The sequence below is a fragment of the Penicillium longicatenatum genome (genome assembly GCF_028827895.1).
Source record: "Penicillium longicatenatum strain IBT 33135 chromosome Unknown contig_6_segment0_segment0, whole genome shotgun sequence".
In the NCBI taxonomy this organism is placed as follows: domain Eukaryota; kingdom Fungi; phylum Ascomycota; class Eurotiomycetes; order Eurotiales; family Aspergillaceae; genus Penicillium; species Penicillium longicatenatum.
Window position 1 is genome coordinate 5,076,530 of NW_026643123.1, and position 14,913 is coordinate 5,091,442.

General features: G+C 50.0%; 5 protein-coding genes across 5 annotated transcripts; 1 reads left to right on the top strand and 4 right to left on the bottom strand.

The window, feature by feature from the left end:
* Positions 1–544: 544 nt before the first annotated feature.
* Positions 545–3,126, bottom strand: N7484_010092 (SLC26/SulP family anion transporter; the record flags this gene model as incomplete). The annotated part of the gene is made up of 2 exons (XM_057120479.1): positions 545–2,772; positions 2,829–3,126. 2 exons carry the CDS (start codon positions 3,124–3,126, stop codon positions 545–547), a joined length of 2,526 nt encoding a protein of 841 aa, XP_056970034.1.
* Positions 3,127–8,550: 5,424 nt separating this feature from the next.
* Positions 8,551–9,994, bottom strand: N7484_010093 (type I HSP40 co-chaperone YDJ1; the record flags this gene model as incomplete). The annotated part of the gene is made up of 4 exons (XM_057120480.1): positions 8,551–8,864; positions 8,926–9,747; positions 9,819–9,888; positions 9,959–9,994. 4 exons carry the CDS (start codon positions 9,992–9,994, stop codon positions 8,551–8,553), a joined length of 1,242 nt encoding a protein of 413 aa, XP_056970035.1.
* A 909-nt stretch (positions 9,995–10,903) lies between these two features.
* Positions 10,904–11,466, top strand: N7484_010094 (cytosine deaminase; the record flags this gene model as incomplete). Its single annotated transcript, XM_057120481.1, has 3 exons — positions 10,904–11,062; positions 11,125–11,390; positions 11,445–11,466. 3 exons carry the CDS (start codon positions 10,904–10,906, stop codon positions 11,464–11,466), a joined length of 447 nt encoding a protein of 148 aa, XP_056970036.1.
* Positions 11,467–11,633: 167 nt separating this feature from the next.
* Positions 11,634–12,904, bottom strand: N7484_010095 (uroporphyrinogen decarboxylase HEM12; the record flags this gene model as incomplete). Its single annotated transcript, XM_057120482.1, has 4 exons — positions 11,634–11,704; positions 11,760–12,683; positions 12,758–12,799; positions 12,850–12,904. The coding sequence occupies 4 exons, from the start codon at positions 12,902–12,904 to the stop codon at positions 11,634–11,636; spliced, it is 1,092 nt and encodes a 363-aa protein (XP_056970037.1).
* A 295-nt stretch (positions 12,905–13,199) lies between these two features.
* trm82 (putative tRNA methyltransferase) lies at positions 13,200–14,751 on the bottom strand (the record flags this gene model as incomplete). The annotated part of the gene is made up of 3 exons (XM_057120483.1): positions 13,200–13,575; positions 13,627–14,283; positions 14,336–14,751. The coding sequence occupies 3 exons, from the start codon at positions 14,749–14,751 to the stop codon at positions 13,200–13,202; spliced, it is 1,449 nt and encodes a 482-aa protein (XP_056970038.1).
* Between the last annotated feature and the right edge of the window lie 162 nt (positions 14,752–14,913).

Sequence of the window (14,913 nt, forward strand, 5' to 3'; positions counted from 1 at the left end):
ATCACTTCCTAATGGGGATGGTTCGTTCCTGTATATGAGTCGTGGAATAGATACCACTTTGATGGTTTTTCCCCTAGTTGTTCAATGGTACGTACATATTGATCACAAATATCGGATCAAAATCGAGAATTCCGGTAGGTAAGTTTAGCTTTGTAGTTGTGAAGATAAATGATGATACTACGATTAGAAAACTACGAGTGGCACAATTTGAAATAATCAACGCGATCTATTGTTTCAAGTCGAAAGGGTATCCCTAGTAAACATTCAAGAGGGCAACTAGGCAAAAGCCCGTCGTCCCGTAATTCATCCATATTCCCATCCAAACAAACGCCGGGGTAGATCATAACCAGAAAATCAAAACCAGGCGTATTTCGGGGAAGATAGCAGATAAGTAGTGGTGAAATGAGGTGGAAAAGATTAACGAGTCATAAATCCGGGCATATCATACGGACTCCAAGCCAGGGATGGTCCATTATCGATGCAACACAATATGCAATGAGAAGAAAGTTGATAAATGCACAAGTAAACAGATCATCGAGAACATTTAGTGGATCTCCGGGATCACGTCCGACGAGTTCGCAACAGCACTTTGCAGGGCACTGGTCAAGTCGATGTGGAAGAAGGGTCTGTTCATACCCTGCACCAGAGCGACCTTGCGACGACCGCGGTAGGCCTTGCTGTCTTTCAGGTCGTGCTGCAGCTGCATGTCCTCGGCGACGATGCCACTGTCCTGGGAAGAGGTAGACTCGATAGTTTCTGTCTCGCGCTCAGTCGTCGAGCCGGTCTTGTGGAGGTTGGCTTCGAGATCCTGCTGCTTGTGGAGGGCCTGTTCACGCTGGTTGTTGATCATCTCAGCGTGAGCGGCGGCGGAGGCACTGCCCTCAATCTCGGCAACACTGAAAATGGGTTTCCAGCGGTGGAAACCGTCGCTGGAGGTTGGGGTAGGGAAACCGAAGCCGCCGGCGGCGAGGGCCCGCTTGGTCCAGCGGTTGTTGATGTGGGCAAAGTGCCACTGCACAGTGCGGGGGGAAGCGTACAGATCCAATTGGTTGCGTACATCAATCAGGTTCTGGATGGAGGTAGTATCCACGTTGTTGACGGAGGAGAAATCCAGGATCACGGCTTGCAGGAGCGGGCGGTCGTCTTCAGTCTCCTCAGCCTCGCGGCCAGGGCGTGGACCCGGGTCATTCCAGGGACGATCGCCACGACGAGCGAAGGCATGCGGGTTTGTGCGGCGAGTGCTTTTGAAGATTGTTTGCACCAGAGCGTCGGTGTAGTGGTTGGCGTTGGGGTAGTTGAAGCCCTCAGAGAAGCGGTAGATGAATATACCGGGGTGGGGCTGCTCGAGCTCGATATCGGGATTGGAACCATCGGCATGGTTGACGGGAAGGAAGATCGAGCGGTGGTGGTGCTCGTCGTGATCGGGAGGGTGCTGGTTTGTTCCGAGAGAGCCGTATTTGCCGTCGTTGTCCAAAAGGTGATCGCCGACCACGGAGTGAATTGTAACCCGGCCGAGGAATTGACCCCGGGCCTTGGCAGCACGGAACAGCAGTACAGCAAGGGACACGCAGATGGTGCAGTAGATACCATCCTCAATAGAAGAGAAAACAGTGACGATGACACCAATGAAGAAGATCAAGACATCAAGCGGGGAGACACGCCAGAACTGGTAGACAGTGTTGGGTGAAGTAATCAGATCACCCACAGCGTGGATAATGACACCGGCCAAGGAGGCCTCGGGGATATAATAGAAGACCTCAGTCAGGGCATAGATAGCCAGGAGCACAACGAGAGCGGTGATCAAACCAGCCAACGGGGTCCGGACACCGGCCTTAGACTTGATGGCAGTTCGGGAAAAGGATCCGGTTGAGGGGTAGCCACCCAAGAAAGGACCGAGCAAGTTGGTAACACCAATTCCGATGAACTCCTGCGAAGGGTTGATGGTGTAGTTGTTGACACGACCAAAGGATTTAGAGATGGCAATATGTTCAATCAAGAGAACGATCACGGCAGCTGGGAGCTGGTTGGAGAAGGCGCTAATGATCTTGCTGTCCATTTTCGGCACAGCCGCGCCCTGGAAGCCTCGAGGCACCGAACCGAGCAAATTGAACAATGGGTTATCCTTGCGGTGCAAGTTCACGGCTGCCGAAATCATGGTGTAGAACAGAATGACAAACACGGTACGGAGAGTCGAGGCGAAGAACCAGATCTTCGCCTTGGCCGGGTATTTTTTAGCCGCGTAGGTGCAGCCAGAGCGGATGATGTACAACATGGCACATGCAGTGATACCCATAGCGGCATTGATATCCGCACTAGGGAGATGTTTCAGAGTGTTGATGATAACCAGGTAGGTCGCATCACGAGTAGAGAAATCAGCGCTCTCGCCGAGCATGTTTTTGACCTGACCGGTGGCAATGTTGATGGCAGAGCCCGTCATGAACGCAGAGATAGCTGGGAGCGGAATGAAATCCACAATGAAACCCAAACGGATCAGACCCAAAAAGCAAACGATACCACCCAAGATAACAGCAAGAGTGGAGGCAATCATATGAGCGGGATAATCGGGGTATTGGGCCTGAACCTGAAGCACGATAGTACCTGTCAAGGTAGACATGACGGCCACAGGGCCAATAGTAATATCCTTGGAAGTTGCAAAGAACCAGTAAACCAGAACACCCATGAACGAAGAATAAAGTCCATATTGCACGGGTACCTCAGCCAACTTAGCGTAGGCCATACCCTGGGGCACGACAACGGCACCAACAGTAATACCTATGGAAAGATTGTCAGATGACGGTTATTGATGAGATTATGCATTAGTCACATACCAGCTACCAAGTCACCCATAAGCCATTGCAAGTTGTAACGGGTGATCCAAGTCAAGAAGGGAAACAAATTAACGCAATAGTCAATCATCTGCTTGCCAGACGGGGCAATCTCGCAGAGCCAATCGATGCTGTTGGGCTCTGGTTCGTTGTAGGCACAGGTATCGACGGTGCCGACAGAAAAAGTCGACTCGCCTCTGGTGACGGGTTCATTGGGAAGGCCCATGGGGTCTCTGTAGGCGACCTTGATACCAAGGCCCTTGGCCAGGCCATGACCAACCTTGGAGGCTTTTTCACCCATGATGTGTATAGAAGGGATTAAAGGTATCAACCGAAGCAAGCAACGGTGACGGAAGTGGACCGGGGGTACCGGGGAGATTGAAGGTGAGAAAGTCGAGTGACGGGTCGTCAAAACGCGGTGACGGCTTCCAGAATATAAATGTCAACTGTCAGACGATCACGCACTAGTCATGTCGACCACACGAGAGCGATGTCAAGGTTCAAAAGGCGGATAAGGGGCAGTTTGTTGGTGGAATGAAATGGTGGAGTAAAGGTGTGATTCGGGTGTCGATGGCGTAATATCGAACTCCCCAGATTTTGGTCAATTGCAGTTAGAAACACGCACAGGTCGCTTTTGAAGCAGAGAAACTTCAAGGATTAATACGGGAGAAAAAGCAAAGAGAACAGTAGGGAACAGAATGTCCGCAGCAAGTTCCCACCGATGATCTCAAGCCATCCCACAACCCCGAGTGGAACCGGTGGATGGGCCTGGATGGTGAAATGACGAAGGAGCGTGGAGCCCGTTCTCGATTCTTCATACAATCTTATTATTCTGGTACATTAGGTACGATAGATTAAGTGATCACGGAGCGGTTCCTCTCCGCCCTGGATGTCCCTGAATGTGAAAGACGGGCTCCGATGTCCATGCAATTGAGCAATTCGATCTAGATGCCGCTCTTGACACTTTCCCTGACAACGTAGCAGCTGATAAACGTGCATTACATAAGAAATCTGGAAAAACGCATGCAGGGAAGCATGACATAAGCTTCCCGCCAAGCCTCGGCGGTGACGAATCACCACATCCACGCGGGCGTGTAGATGATCGGCCATGGGTCCCACCCACCAATCACATTCTTGGACGATGGTGAAATCGCCCGTGCTGATGGTGACAGCAAGAGCAAATTTCGACCAGTTCCACGTTTCGACTGGCTACGAATTATCCTGCGACCCTCTATTTTCACTGTGTCCCTTCTCCACGGAGGACCGCTCACCTCTGAGGTGCTGCGTTTCGAGTGGGTTCACATTGTGCTCCGTGTCGCCTTCTCCTTGGCCTCGCTCGTATACCTTTCTCCATCCGACAGCAGGAACGAAAACATGATTGTGGGGTCTTCTTGCCGCGTCCCCTGTCCGCGTTAGCTCTTTTTGCCATCAAAACGGTATCCACCCACACAACTCCCAGTCCGCGCTTGATAGGAGGGAGCGGGAAAATGGGAGATTGGGTTTGTCGGTGCCTCCTACTCTATCGGTTTAGTCCCTCGGATTACGAAGGGTTTCCCGTGACTCTACGCTATTCGCGCCCTTCTGCATGGTTCAACAACAATAGCTTATTCTGGCCTCGTGTGCACCTGGACCTACCGTTTCCAAGACTTTGACCAAGACTTTAACGCGCGGTTTCCAGGTATATTTCGTGCCCGGTTAGCGTAGGGAGCTAAACCCTGATCGGCACTGGAACACACTGGGTTTCCAGCTGCTTCGAACTGCGTCACAGATCCCGAAGATCCTGGTATCTTGGACCGAGCTCACGCAACCTGTTTACAAAGCTTTTCCAACGTCCCTGTTCCACTTTGGAATCACAGTAGTCTCACACTGTATGTAGAACCTTAGGCTTTTAGACACTCCACAAGCAATAAGCAATATGTGTATGCAGCCTGCGCCTCCCCACTAATTTCGCAATACAGATCCAAATCACGCCATCTAGCTTAATATGGCTGCGGCCCATAACTTAAAAGTAACGAGACGAGCCGCTGGGTCTAGTGCGTGTCAGGCCAAGCTTGAAGTTATTAATCTGGTGGCTGCTCCGAGACCTCGTCACGCCCGACTCAGCCCACGCCATGGCATGGTTCATGCTTTGAGTTCGATCTTATTTATTTGCTTTTTCTATCTCGTGTTTATTTCTCATGGAATTGTTCTTTGGATTTCCTAATATTGGTTTCCAATAACTCAGCGCAAGGTACACCGTTATACACTGACCTTGTGTATAGATCCCGCGTGGCTTACTCACGTGGCAAATAAGAACATATTTCCCGAGATCAACCAACCAATAACACACCGATTCCGACGCTCAATTCAACAGCAAAGCGCCCTTTGCGGCTTGCCTCGACATACGAGTATTTCAGCCATCCGAGGCGCCATCATGTAGCTAGTCGGTTCGCCTGACCGAAGCGAACTGAACACACCATCTTACTGTTGAATGGCGTATATGCTGCTGCTATCGCGGTGAACTCGGTCCACCGTATTATCCCGTCTACAGAATATAGGGTCTATGGTCTCTTCTGCTGTTTGACCAGATCGTGTTCCTAATTGCTGTATGGGATTTTACTTTTTTCATCCTTCTCACTTACATCATGCTGGCTGTTTTGACCTCGGTCCTCTGTCCTCCGCACAGATCGGGTGCTAAATCCGGATATCTTATGCGCACCTACTACATACACAGAGTCTTGAATCGGGCCCCTTTCCAAGGCTCTCGAGATCTGAATCATAGTTGCGCATCATGATGTCAGCCATGGCCGGATGATCTCGTTTCGGCACAACGCATATGCAGGGCCCGGACGGGCAACTCACTTTTCGCAGGGATGAATAAACTTCTAAGCTTTCCACTGGCGTCACAGTACCTCCTATGAGTCCCAAGTGCGCTGTTACACTGCTGTCGATGAAACATTCAGAATCCTTTCTATCTCGAGAGTTGGGCATGGACGAGGGTCAGGCATGAAGCTTTTGGGGCCGCGGTACTCCGTACATCGCCAAGAATACATTGCGGGGCTTTTTTTGGTGAGATGATTTCATCGAGCGTGCGGATGTGCGCATAACCTTCCAATGTTGTGATGCATCGGTCCTACAGTAACTTGTGTGAGCTCTGGAGTATTAATTCTATGACTGGTTCCTAGCACCGTCGGTTCTTGATTGGGTATGGTCCTGTGGTGAAGCTACCAAATACTTGAATATATTTGGTTGCGTGCCAATCTACAAATATCACTTGGTACAAAAACATCATGGCGGGAATCTAGTGGCAAGGTTTTCTTGTTCGAGGGGTAAGCGAATTCGATTATGACCTAAATCGAGATTGCTGTCAATTGACTAAGGGGAAAGCCCAGGTCGGCCACACAAAATCTGGCTGCTAGTTACTGACAGTCTCAGATGTATTCTGGGAGGAAGATTCCAGGACCAGCCACCTGGGCAACTGACGACCTGACGACCTCAAAAATCTCTTGAGCTTCCAAAGTTAAAGTCCTTGAATCTTCTCATCATTGATTATAATTGGCCTACCCACCTAAATTCAGTATGCGCCTTAGAGTCTCACATCATATACCGCCATTTCTGCGATAGTATGGTTGGCAGAAAGTAACAAGTAGATTATATATGTCTATCACCAAAGTATTGTTCTCATTTGAAGGGTATATATAGCTTGCATGTGTAGCAATAGAGGTACCTCATTCCCATTGGTATGTGAAATAATCACTCAACGACTCGCTGCCAACTCACACACATACCAAGTCAGATCGATGTATTCTTATAACACTACAACCGCCTGGACCATCAGGTGTCTCCTGGGACCGGTTTGACAGAGCCATTCTCTTTATTGTTTCTCAATGACGCTCCACGGCTTGGTGCGCAGGGTCAAACCCTCCCTCCAAACCTTGATCCTGACACCATCATCAACAAGAAAGACAGCCATGTCATAGTCACGATCCAGAAGAGATCCATATCACGTCTCATCCCCTCCAGCTTGCATCAACCGCTCCATACTCCAAAAACGGTTAAATCTTTACCATGCGTCGGTCCCACTTCTCCTGAGAAGGCTCTGGATAATGCGAACGGGGGTTTTGGGGGCATCCGCGCAACAATTAAGCTACTGGCCCCAATTTATCATCCCAGTTCATATTTGGGTCAGCGCCTGCCTCTAGCAGGAGACTAGTCGATGATTACTGGCAATTACAGGATAAACCTTGGTCTCTGTTCATTGCGGCAATTAACATCAAGACCTGTCACGAGCAACATATTCATGATATCATCTCTCGTCACTGTGTTTCTCAGTGCTCTATATGCATCATGGTAGCCTGAAATTGACCCTAGGGTAGCCTTCAGCTTCTCTATTTCCAAAGGTGACGGCTGACACAGCTCAACTCTCCCGATATACACGGCCGAGCTTGAAAAGCCTGAAATTCCAGAGCATTTGAACACGCCAGCTAATGCCCCGGGGATTAAAGTCTCTCACAAACAGCATTCAGACAATATCAATCCAATTTTCATATGTGACTATGGCAATGAGGCGAGGGAGAATATCCTAAGCAAGGTTAAACACGTTCGGTTCTTATACCTGTTCACCCTTATGTTGTATGTATTCTGTTGACGGCGCTCCGACGGACTGCGAGGGAACAGCAACTTCAACATTTGAGGGTGACGCGGCCCAGTACACCATCGATTGACACTTGTTTCTTATTCAAAAGGGCAGATGGAATGAAAGACTTTGAAACTATCTCAGAATGTTCCAAGTTTGCAACCTCGGAAGGTCGGTACTTTTCACCACCAAGGTCAGGTCTCAAGGGTCCTCCTCCACTTTCACCCACAAGCATTGGGAATTCCAAGTTTTGCTTCTTATTTCTACCCGTTACATCAGAGGTCATCGTCCCTAGGACGCCTAGGTAGGCAAGTGCCTAGAATACTGAAGTCCCAGTGGTTATACACTATGAGAATCACTACTTAATGCGTGGCGCATCTGGGCTGAATGGTGCAACCTTGTCAACCCACGTCGCGATTACGATTTACAGTTTTTTACAGCGAAGGATCCATGCTAACGAACAATGCATTCAGTTCAAAATCAACGCAATGTCTATTCAGGTCGTCATCAGTGCAGGCTAGAAAAAAAAGGACAAAAAAGAAACCCATCATGAATCACCCCAAGATCCCGTCCGAAGTCGAGACCGAAATCATGGAAAGAATGTGGGAGAAAGAGAAGGCAACATTCTTTTTGAGGGCTCCCTTCACAATCTGGGGCTGCTGCATCGTGGTCTCATCACGCCTCTTTCTCTTTGTTCATCGCAACTCCTGCCGCCACCCGGCAAAATTCCCGGCAAAAACAGATATAAGAGCGCGAAAAGCGTGGAATCAAAAGGAAAGGGGAAAATAGTATAACGGATGAATGGAGTCAAGGTTAAGTGCAAATGGAGAGGTAAGGATTACACACGAAACAAAGAAGGGGGAGAGGAAGGATAAATCCGAGAAGATGCAGGTGGGCAAATGGCATCTTCCAAGTCTTCAGAGCAAACGCCATCGCAAAGCAAAAGGGAAAAATAAACGAGTCAAAGCAATTCCACATGATCAGAAGAAAGGAAAACTCGTGATCAGGTAAGGATTTACCTGTCCTCAACCCCTTCGCATGGTATCATAAGCAAAGTTTCATCAGAGGACCTGGTGGCCTTTCCAATCACGGCGTTTTATGGCCCTATGCTTACTGCGAAGCGCACTGCACCCGCTCAGCACCACCGGGAACTCCATCTTCATCATCCTCGTCCATGGCGGCACCGTGGGCACGGGCCTGGGAAGGCTCGCTGCCATCGATACTCTCGATCTCGAAGTCCTCAACCATAGCATCGGCCGGGGGCTGGGTCTGCTGGATACGGGGAGGGAGAACCTTCTCGAGGAGCTCGAGGTTCTGGAGCTGATCCTTCTGGGGGAACTTGACGTCGAACTTGATGTACAAGTTACCGTGATCGTGGTGGCGGAAAGAGGGCATACCCTGGCCCGGGATAACCTTGATGGCGTCTAGAAAAAGAAAGTCAGCAACACATCTCGCAGAAATGCTAGGAACGTGAGAAAAACATACCAGGGACGATAACCTCGCCAGCGGCAATGTTGACAGTCATCCATCGGTCGTCAAGGTGCTCAATGTGGATAGTGCCACCGGCAAGCGCGGTGAGCAGGTCAATCTCGGCCTGGTAGAACAGGTCATCACCCTTGCGCTGGAAGCGGGAGTGGGGCTTCTGCTCGATCTCAAAGACCACATCACCAGGGAGGACACCAGGCATCTGGTCACCTTCACCGCGGAATTCGATCTTGTGGCCATCACGGACACCCTTGTCGACGTGGACGTGGAGCACTTTGCGCTCAACAATGGTCTTCTTTCCACTGCAGCGCTTGCAGCGGTCCTTGTCGCGGATGATCTCGCCCTCACCATTACAGTCGGGGCAGACAGTCTGGAAGCGCTGGATCATGGGACCCATCTGGCGCATCATGGTCTTCATACCGGAACCGTTGCAGCCAGTGCACTCCTTGACGGCACCTTCCTTGCCACCACGGCCATCACAGCCAGCACAAATAACTGACTTCTGCAGAGCCAGCTTCGAGACCTTGCCCTTGTAGATGTCCTCCAGGTTAACCTTGTGAACGTGGTGGATTGTGCGGGCCTTCTTTGGGCCAGTGTCACGCATGCCACCGCCGAACATGCCGCCGAAGGAACCACCACCGCCGCCGAAGAACTGGGAGAACAGATCCTCGGCGTTCATACCACCGCCACCACCTCCGTGCTCCAGACCCTCCTCACCATATTGGTCGTAGACCTGACGCTTCTCAGCGTCGGACAAAATCTCGTAGGCGTGGGACAGCTCCTTGAACTTCTCCGCGGCTTCCGGGTTGTCGGCGTTCTTATCTAGATGAGACAAAGAAGACGCTGTTAGTTAAATGGTTTCAGGCGCGGTCTTCGGATGGCCAGTCACGTACCAGGGTGGAACTTCAGAGCGCCCTTCTTATAAGCGGTCTTCAGTTGAGCCTCAGTGGCCGTAGGGGCAACCTATCAAAATGAAAAAACACCCGGTTAGTTTTCGAATGAATTAATCAAGCAACGGTGTTATCCGACATACCCCCAGGCAATCATAAAGCTTGGTATCATGAACCATTGTTAAGAAATATTAAGCGAAAGAGAGAAGAGGGATCAAGGACGTGTCGGGATCAAGAAAACCAGGAAAATGACCCAAGTGAGATGACACAACTCAACACAGATGTTGCAGATGTGGGGGGAGAAGGAGGGGATGGAGAGATTGATCAAAGGAAGATTGAATATCGTAGGATAAGAAATCAGGAGCCCGAACTTGGCTGAGTAACTTTTTCAGGTACTGTACGGCGATCGTAAAATAACCAATAGATTACCAGGGCAAAAAGGTCTCGAGCCGTAGTAACTTTGACGGAGATTTACGGTCTATATTATCAACTAATTTTTTGGAAACCTCCAGTTTTCTATTCTCATTGATGCCTGCTCTCTTCTGGCAGTTTCTATGTTCATTTTGAAAAATTCAGGCCCGAGCGTTGAGTCGACGGGATTCTGCGGACTTCGATGTGCTTCTCTGGCTTTCTATGCGCTTCCGCTGTTTCACGACTGTAAAATACCGCTGAGTAAGGCAGTTCAAAATGAAAGGCCATGGGTCGCCTTGCTTAACAAAGGAAAAGAGCGAAGGCGAATTATCGTTGAAGATTCTGTAGCGGGTTCCAAGGTTAAAGAAAAGGTTTCGATGGCAAAATCAGTAATGTACAGTAAACTTTGATTCAGAGAAAGTTTACTGGTTCAGAAGAAACATCGGTGTTGAATTTTCATTTTCATGTCATCCCCGCCACACTTTATAAGCCACAATCCCTTATCGATAAGCAGGAGGGGAAAGTTCTGCCGGTCCACCTTAGCCGGCATGCGGGACTCGCCGCAAAGGAAAATGAGATAGAGAGATAAGCCATTGTTCTGCTAATTCTCAGTTCTCCCTCTCCATTTACATACATACTGTTGAATTCTGTGCTGTGCTCGGGGCAACATCTTCAAAATGGAACAGGATCCTGGATTCATTGCTGCTGTGGAGGAGGCGACTATTGGAGCAGCAGAGGGCGGTGTCCCGATTGGTGCTGCCCTAGTCTCCAAGGATGGCAAGATCCTGGGCCGCGGTCATAATATGCGGGTGCAGAAAGGAAGCCCCGTCCTGCATGTGAGTACCCTGCGATATGAAAGAACCCCTTTTTCCCAATGCTGACTGATGAACTCCTCTAGGCCGAGATGTCCGCGCTTGAGAATTCCGGCCGTCTCCCCGCATCCGCCTACGAGGGTGCCACTATGTACACCACCTTGTCTCCCTGCGACATGTGCACCGGGGCATGTCTGCTCTACAAGATCAACCGCGTTGTCATTGGCGAGAACATTAACTTCATGGGTGGCGAGGAGCTCCTGCGCAGTCGTGGCAAGGAGGTCATTGTGTTGGATAACCATGAGTGCAAGACTTTGATGTCCACATTTATGAAGGAGAAGCCGGAGCTCTGGTAAGTGTCTGTGAATATTGTTTTCATGAGTCATGCTGACTGTCTGCTGTGCAGGAACGAGGATATTGCCGTCTAAGATTTTAGAAGTTGCATATAAGTAGCCCAAAAAGGATCTGGAATCTCTCATTAATCCAACAAGATCATTCCCATATTGCAATTGAACAGGGGATATTCTGATATATCATGAAATTTTAGATGCCCGTGGAAATGGATAAAAAGCCACTGGGGATTATGCGATTTTTTTTATTTGCAAAGACGGTGAATCTCCTCAAAGAAGAACTTGAGATTCTCGGGGTCAACGAAGGGAGTGACACCTATTCGAATCGTGATTAGTATTATGGCTTGGGATACAATGGATTCTTCACATACCGTGTCCGAGGTTGCAGATCCAACCCTGCTTGCCCTTCTTGAATCCTTCGACCATCTTCTCCACAGTAGGAGTGATAGCAGAGGGTCCGCCGTAGAGCATACCGGGGTCAGCATTACCCTGAATAGTGACCCGGCCGTTGGCAATGCGCATAGCCTCAGCAGGGTCGTGCAGCCAATCCAGACCCACAACATTGTAGCCAGAGTTGCAAAGGTCATCCAGCGCGTACCAGGCGCCCTTGGCAAAGACAGTCATAGGGACGGGCTCCAGGCCCATCTCCTGCAGGCGCTTGGGCAGGTTAGCGGAGATGTGACGCAGATAAGGAAGTGAGTGCGAGGCGAAAGTAGCAGGCGAAAGTTCACCAGCCCATGAGTCAAAGACTTGGATCATCTGCGCACCAGCCGCAACCTGGAGCGCCAGGTACTCCACACAGATCTCGGCGATCTTCTGTAGCAATGCCTGGGACTCCTTCGGGTACTTGTAGACCCACTTCTTGGACTGGACGAAGAGCTTGCTGCCACCGCCCTCGACCATGTAGCACAGCAGGGTCCACGGCGCACCGCAGAAACCGATGAGCGGAACACGGCCCTTGAGCTTGAAGCGTGTGAGCGAAATTGCCTTGTAGACGTAGTCCAGCTCCGCCTTGACGTCGACCTTCTTCGCCATCACCTTTTCGTACTGTCCATCGTCCGGCGATTGAAGGGGCTCGGGGAAGTGCGGGCCCTTCTTATCAATCATTTCCACTGTCATACCCATGGCCTGGGGAATGACCAGGATGTCGGAGAAGATGATGGCCGCATCGACGAGGCCATCATAGCGGTCAATGGGCTGGAGGGTCAACGTGGATGCAATTTCAGGCGAGCGGCAGCATTCGAAGAAATCACGGCCACCCTTGGCTTCGTGGTACTCAGGGAGATAGCGACCGGCTATTAACGAAAGTTACAGTCAGAGGACAGTTGCTAAAGGAGTATTGCAAGGGCGAAGGCGGTGTTCAACTCACCCTGTCGCATCACCCAGATCGGAGGACGCTCAACCTTCTCGCCTGCGATTATTAGTACTCTGTCGAAAATTATGGACGGAAGTCTGAAATACCGCGAGCAGCCCTCAGCAACAGATCATTCTTCAGAGGCTCAAATTGTTCCTGCATGGTGATGGTTGATTGCAGGCTGGAGGAGGGAAGTGGGATTCTTCGGGAACCGCGGGGCCGCCGAGAACCTTGAGGGACTCCCGAGCTACAGTATCACGCGGCGCTGCTCGGAGATCAAGACTTGGCACAAATTTCAACAATCCAGGCTATCATGAAATATTGAATGAAAGTCAAACACATTTTGTGAATTAAATTAGATATTCAGTTTCGGCTTTCCATTATTTGAAGCAATTTGTTTGACTTTTATTCAATGTTCAAAAAGTTGGGCGTTCATCTATACAATTCACCCACTCTTTTACTCTTCATAGTGTTTCTTCTTCATGTTTCCCAGATTGTACAGGGAATCATTAAACTCTTTCTGTTGTTTCTCGTTCAATCCAGTGGGAAGATCACTGGTACCGACCGAGTTGATGCTGACCACCATTGTATCTTCAGTCAGAGCACAGTTCAGGCCGTCAGGACCGAGGCTAACCTGGAATGACTCGAGAAGGGCCCCAGAACTAGGCTTCCAGATGTCAGTTGAACCAGGTTCGCGGACAGTATCCACGGATACGATAACCGTTCCCCGTGAATCGATTCCAACTAAACCGAGGACGTTTCCAGAAACCTGAATGGTATCCTGGGCCCGGAGAGCATTGTCCTCGATTGTGTAGCAGAGAACCTGCGAAGATCTGTTTCATATGTTAGATCAAGTTTGATATTATGCACGCTGTAACACATACCCTTCCAAGCTGACCAGAATTACGTTTACTGGGCCTGAAGCACCTGACTGCTCAAGGGAAACATCCCAAATACCGCGCACCATAGCTTCCGATTGCAAAGTTTCCTCAATCGAGATGTTATGGTGAATCTCTGCATTCCTCCAGTCCCACAAAAATAAGTTACCATCAGTGTCACCGGACACGAGAAGGTGAGGTGCCCAGGAGGGGACACAGAGCTTGCTAACGAGGGAAGTATGGCCCAGACAGAATTGCTCAATCACATGCGCCTGTGGAATACCACGAGACACACGAATATGCTCATCACGGTCTCCAGTCAGGATATAGTTCCGCCCAGACACAGATACAGAGATCAGGTCCGAGAGCACTGAAACGTGGCCAATGATGTTGTGGTGCTCGAAGTTGAGCGCGGCGGTTTCTTGCTTCGCAGTCTGGGCTTTCTTCTCTGCCTGAAGTCTCTGCATCTCCAGGGTTCGCAAATTACCTTTGGTGTGGACAGTGAGTGAGGTGGCAGACGGGATGGCGGGTTGCTCCACGATCCTCCTCACATACTCGCCGGGGATCAGTGGCAGTGAGTAGACATCACCAAATTTGTCGCCACAAAGGATTGTTTGACCATCAGGAGTCAAGGCCAGAGCACTCGGTCGCTTTGGCATCATTCTTTGTATATATTAGTATTTGCAGGCCGGAGAGCAACTCAAAAGGCACTCACCGGGAGCTTAATTCCTTGAATTTCCCATCATCACTCAGTTCGAAGACCTGGATTGTCTTGCCGTCCCCAGTCGTAGCAATTACGTATTTGCCATCGGGAGAAGTCACCAAGAGGGGTATGGTGGTACCCGTTAGAGGCTTCTTGTCAGAGGGCTTCTGCCCCTGCTGGCCCTCAGAAGCAGGAGATAGCTTTCTTCTTTTTTCAGGGGGTGCGTCGCCCTCTGTAGTGGGCGCTGCATCAGAAGCAGGCTCCACAGCCGATCCTACATCTTGAGGCCAGACGTCCAGGCGCTGACCACTGGTGGCATCGTAAGTGTAGAGATGACGCCCCGCAGCAGCAATCAGCAAATTTGACAGGCCCTGTGAGTTGCGCTTGGCATATTGCAAGCACTGAAATGGGTGTTGTAAGCTAGCCATGGCGCAGTGCAGGGAGCTATATTTCTTGTATGATCCCAAGGCAAAATTTTGACAGGGCGGACGGATAGTAGATATGCGCGGGTCAACTAGGTGAAAATAGCAAAATCACCACCACTCTGTCGCATCAAAGCTACGCTACTCAAAATACAGAGGAGCTTAAGA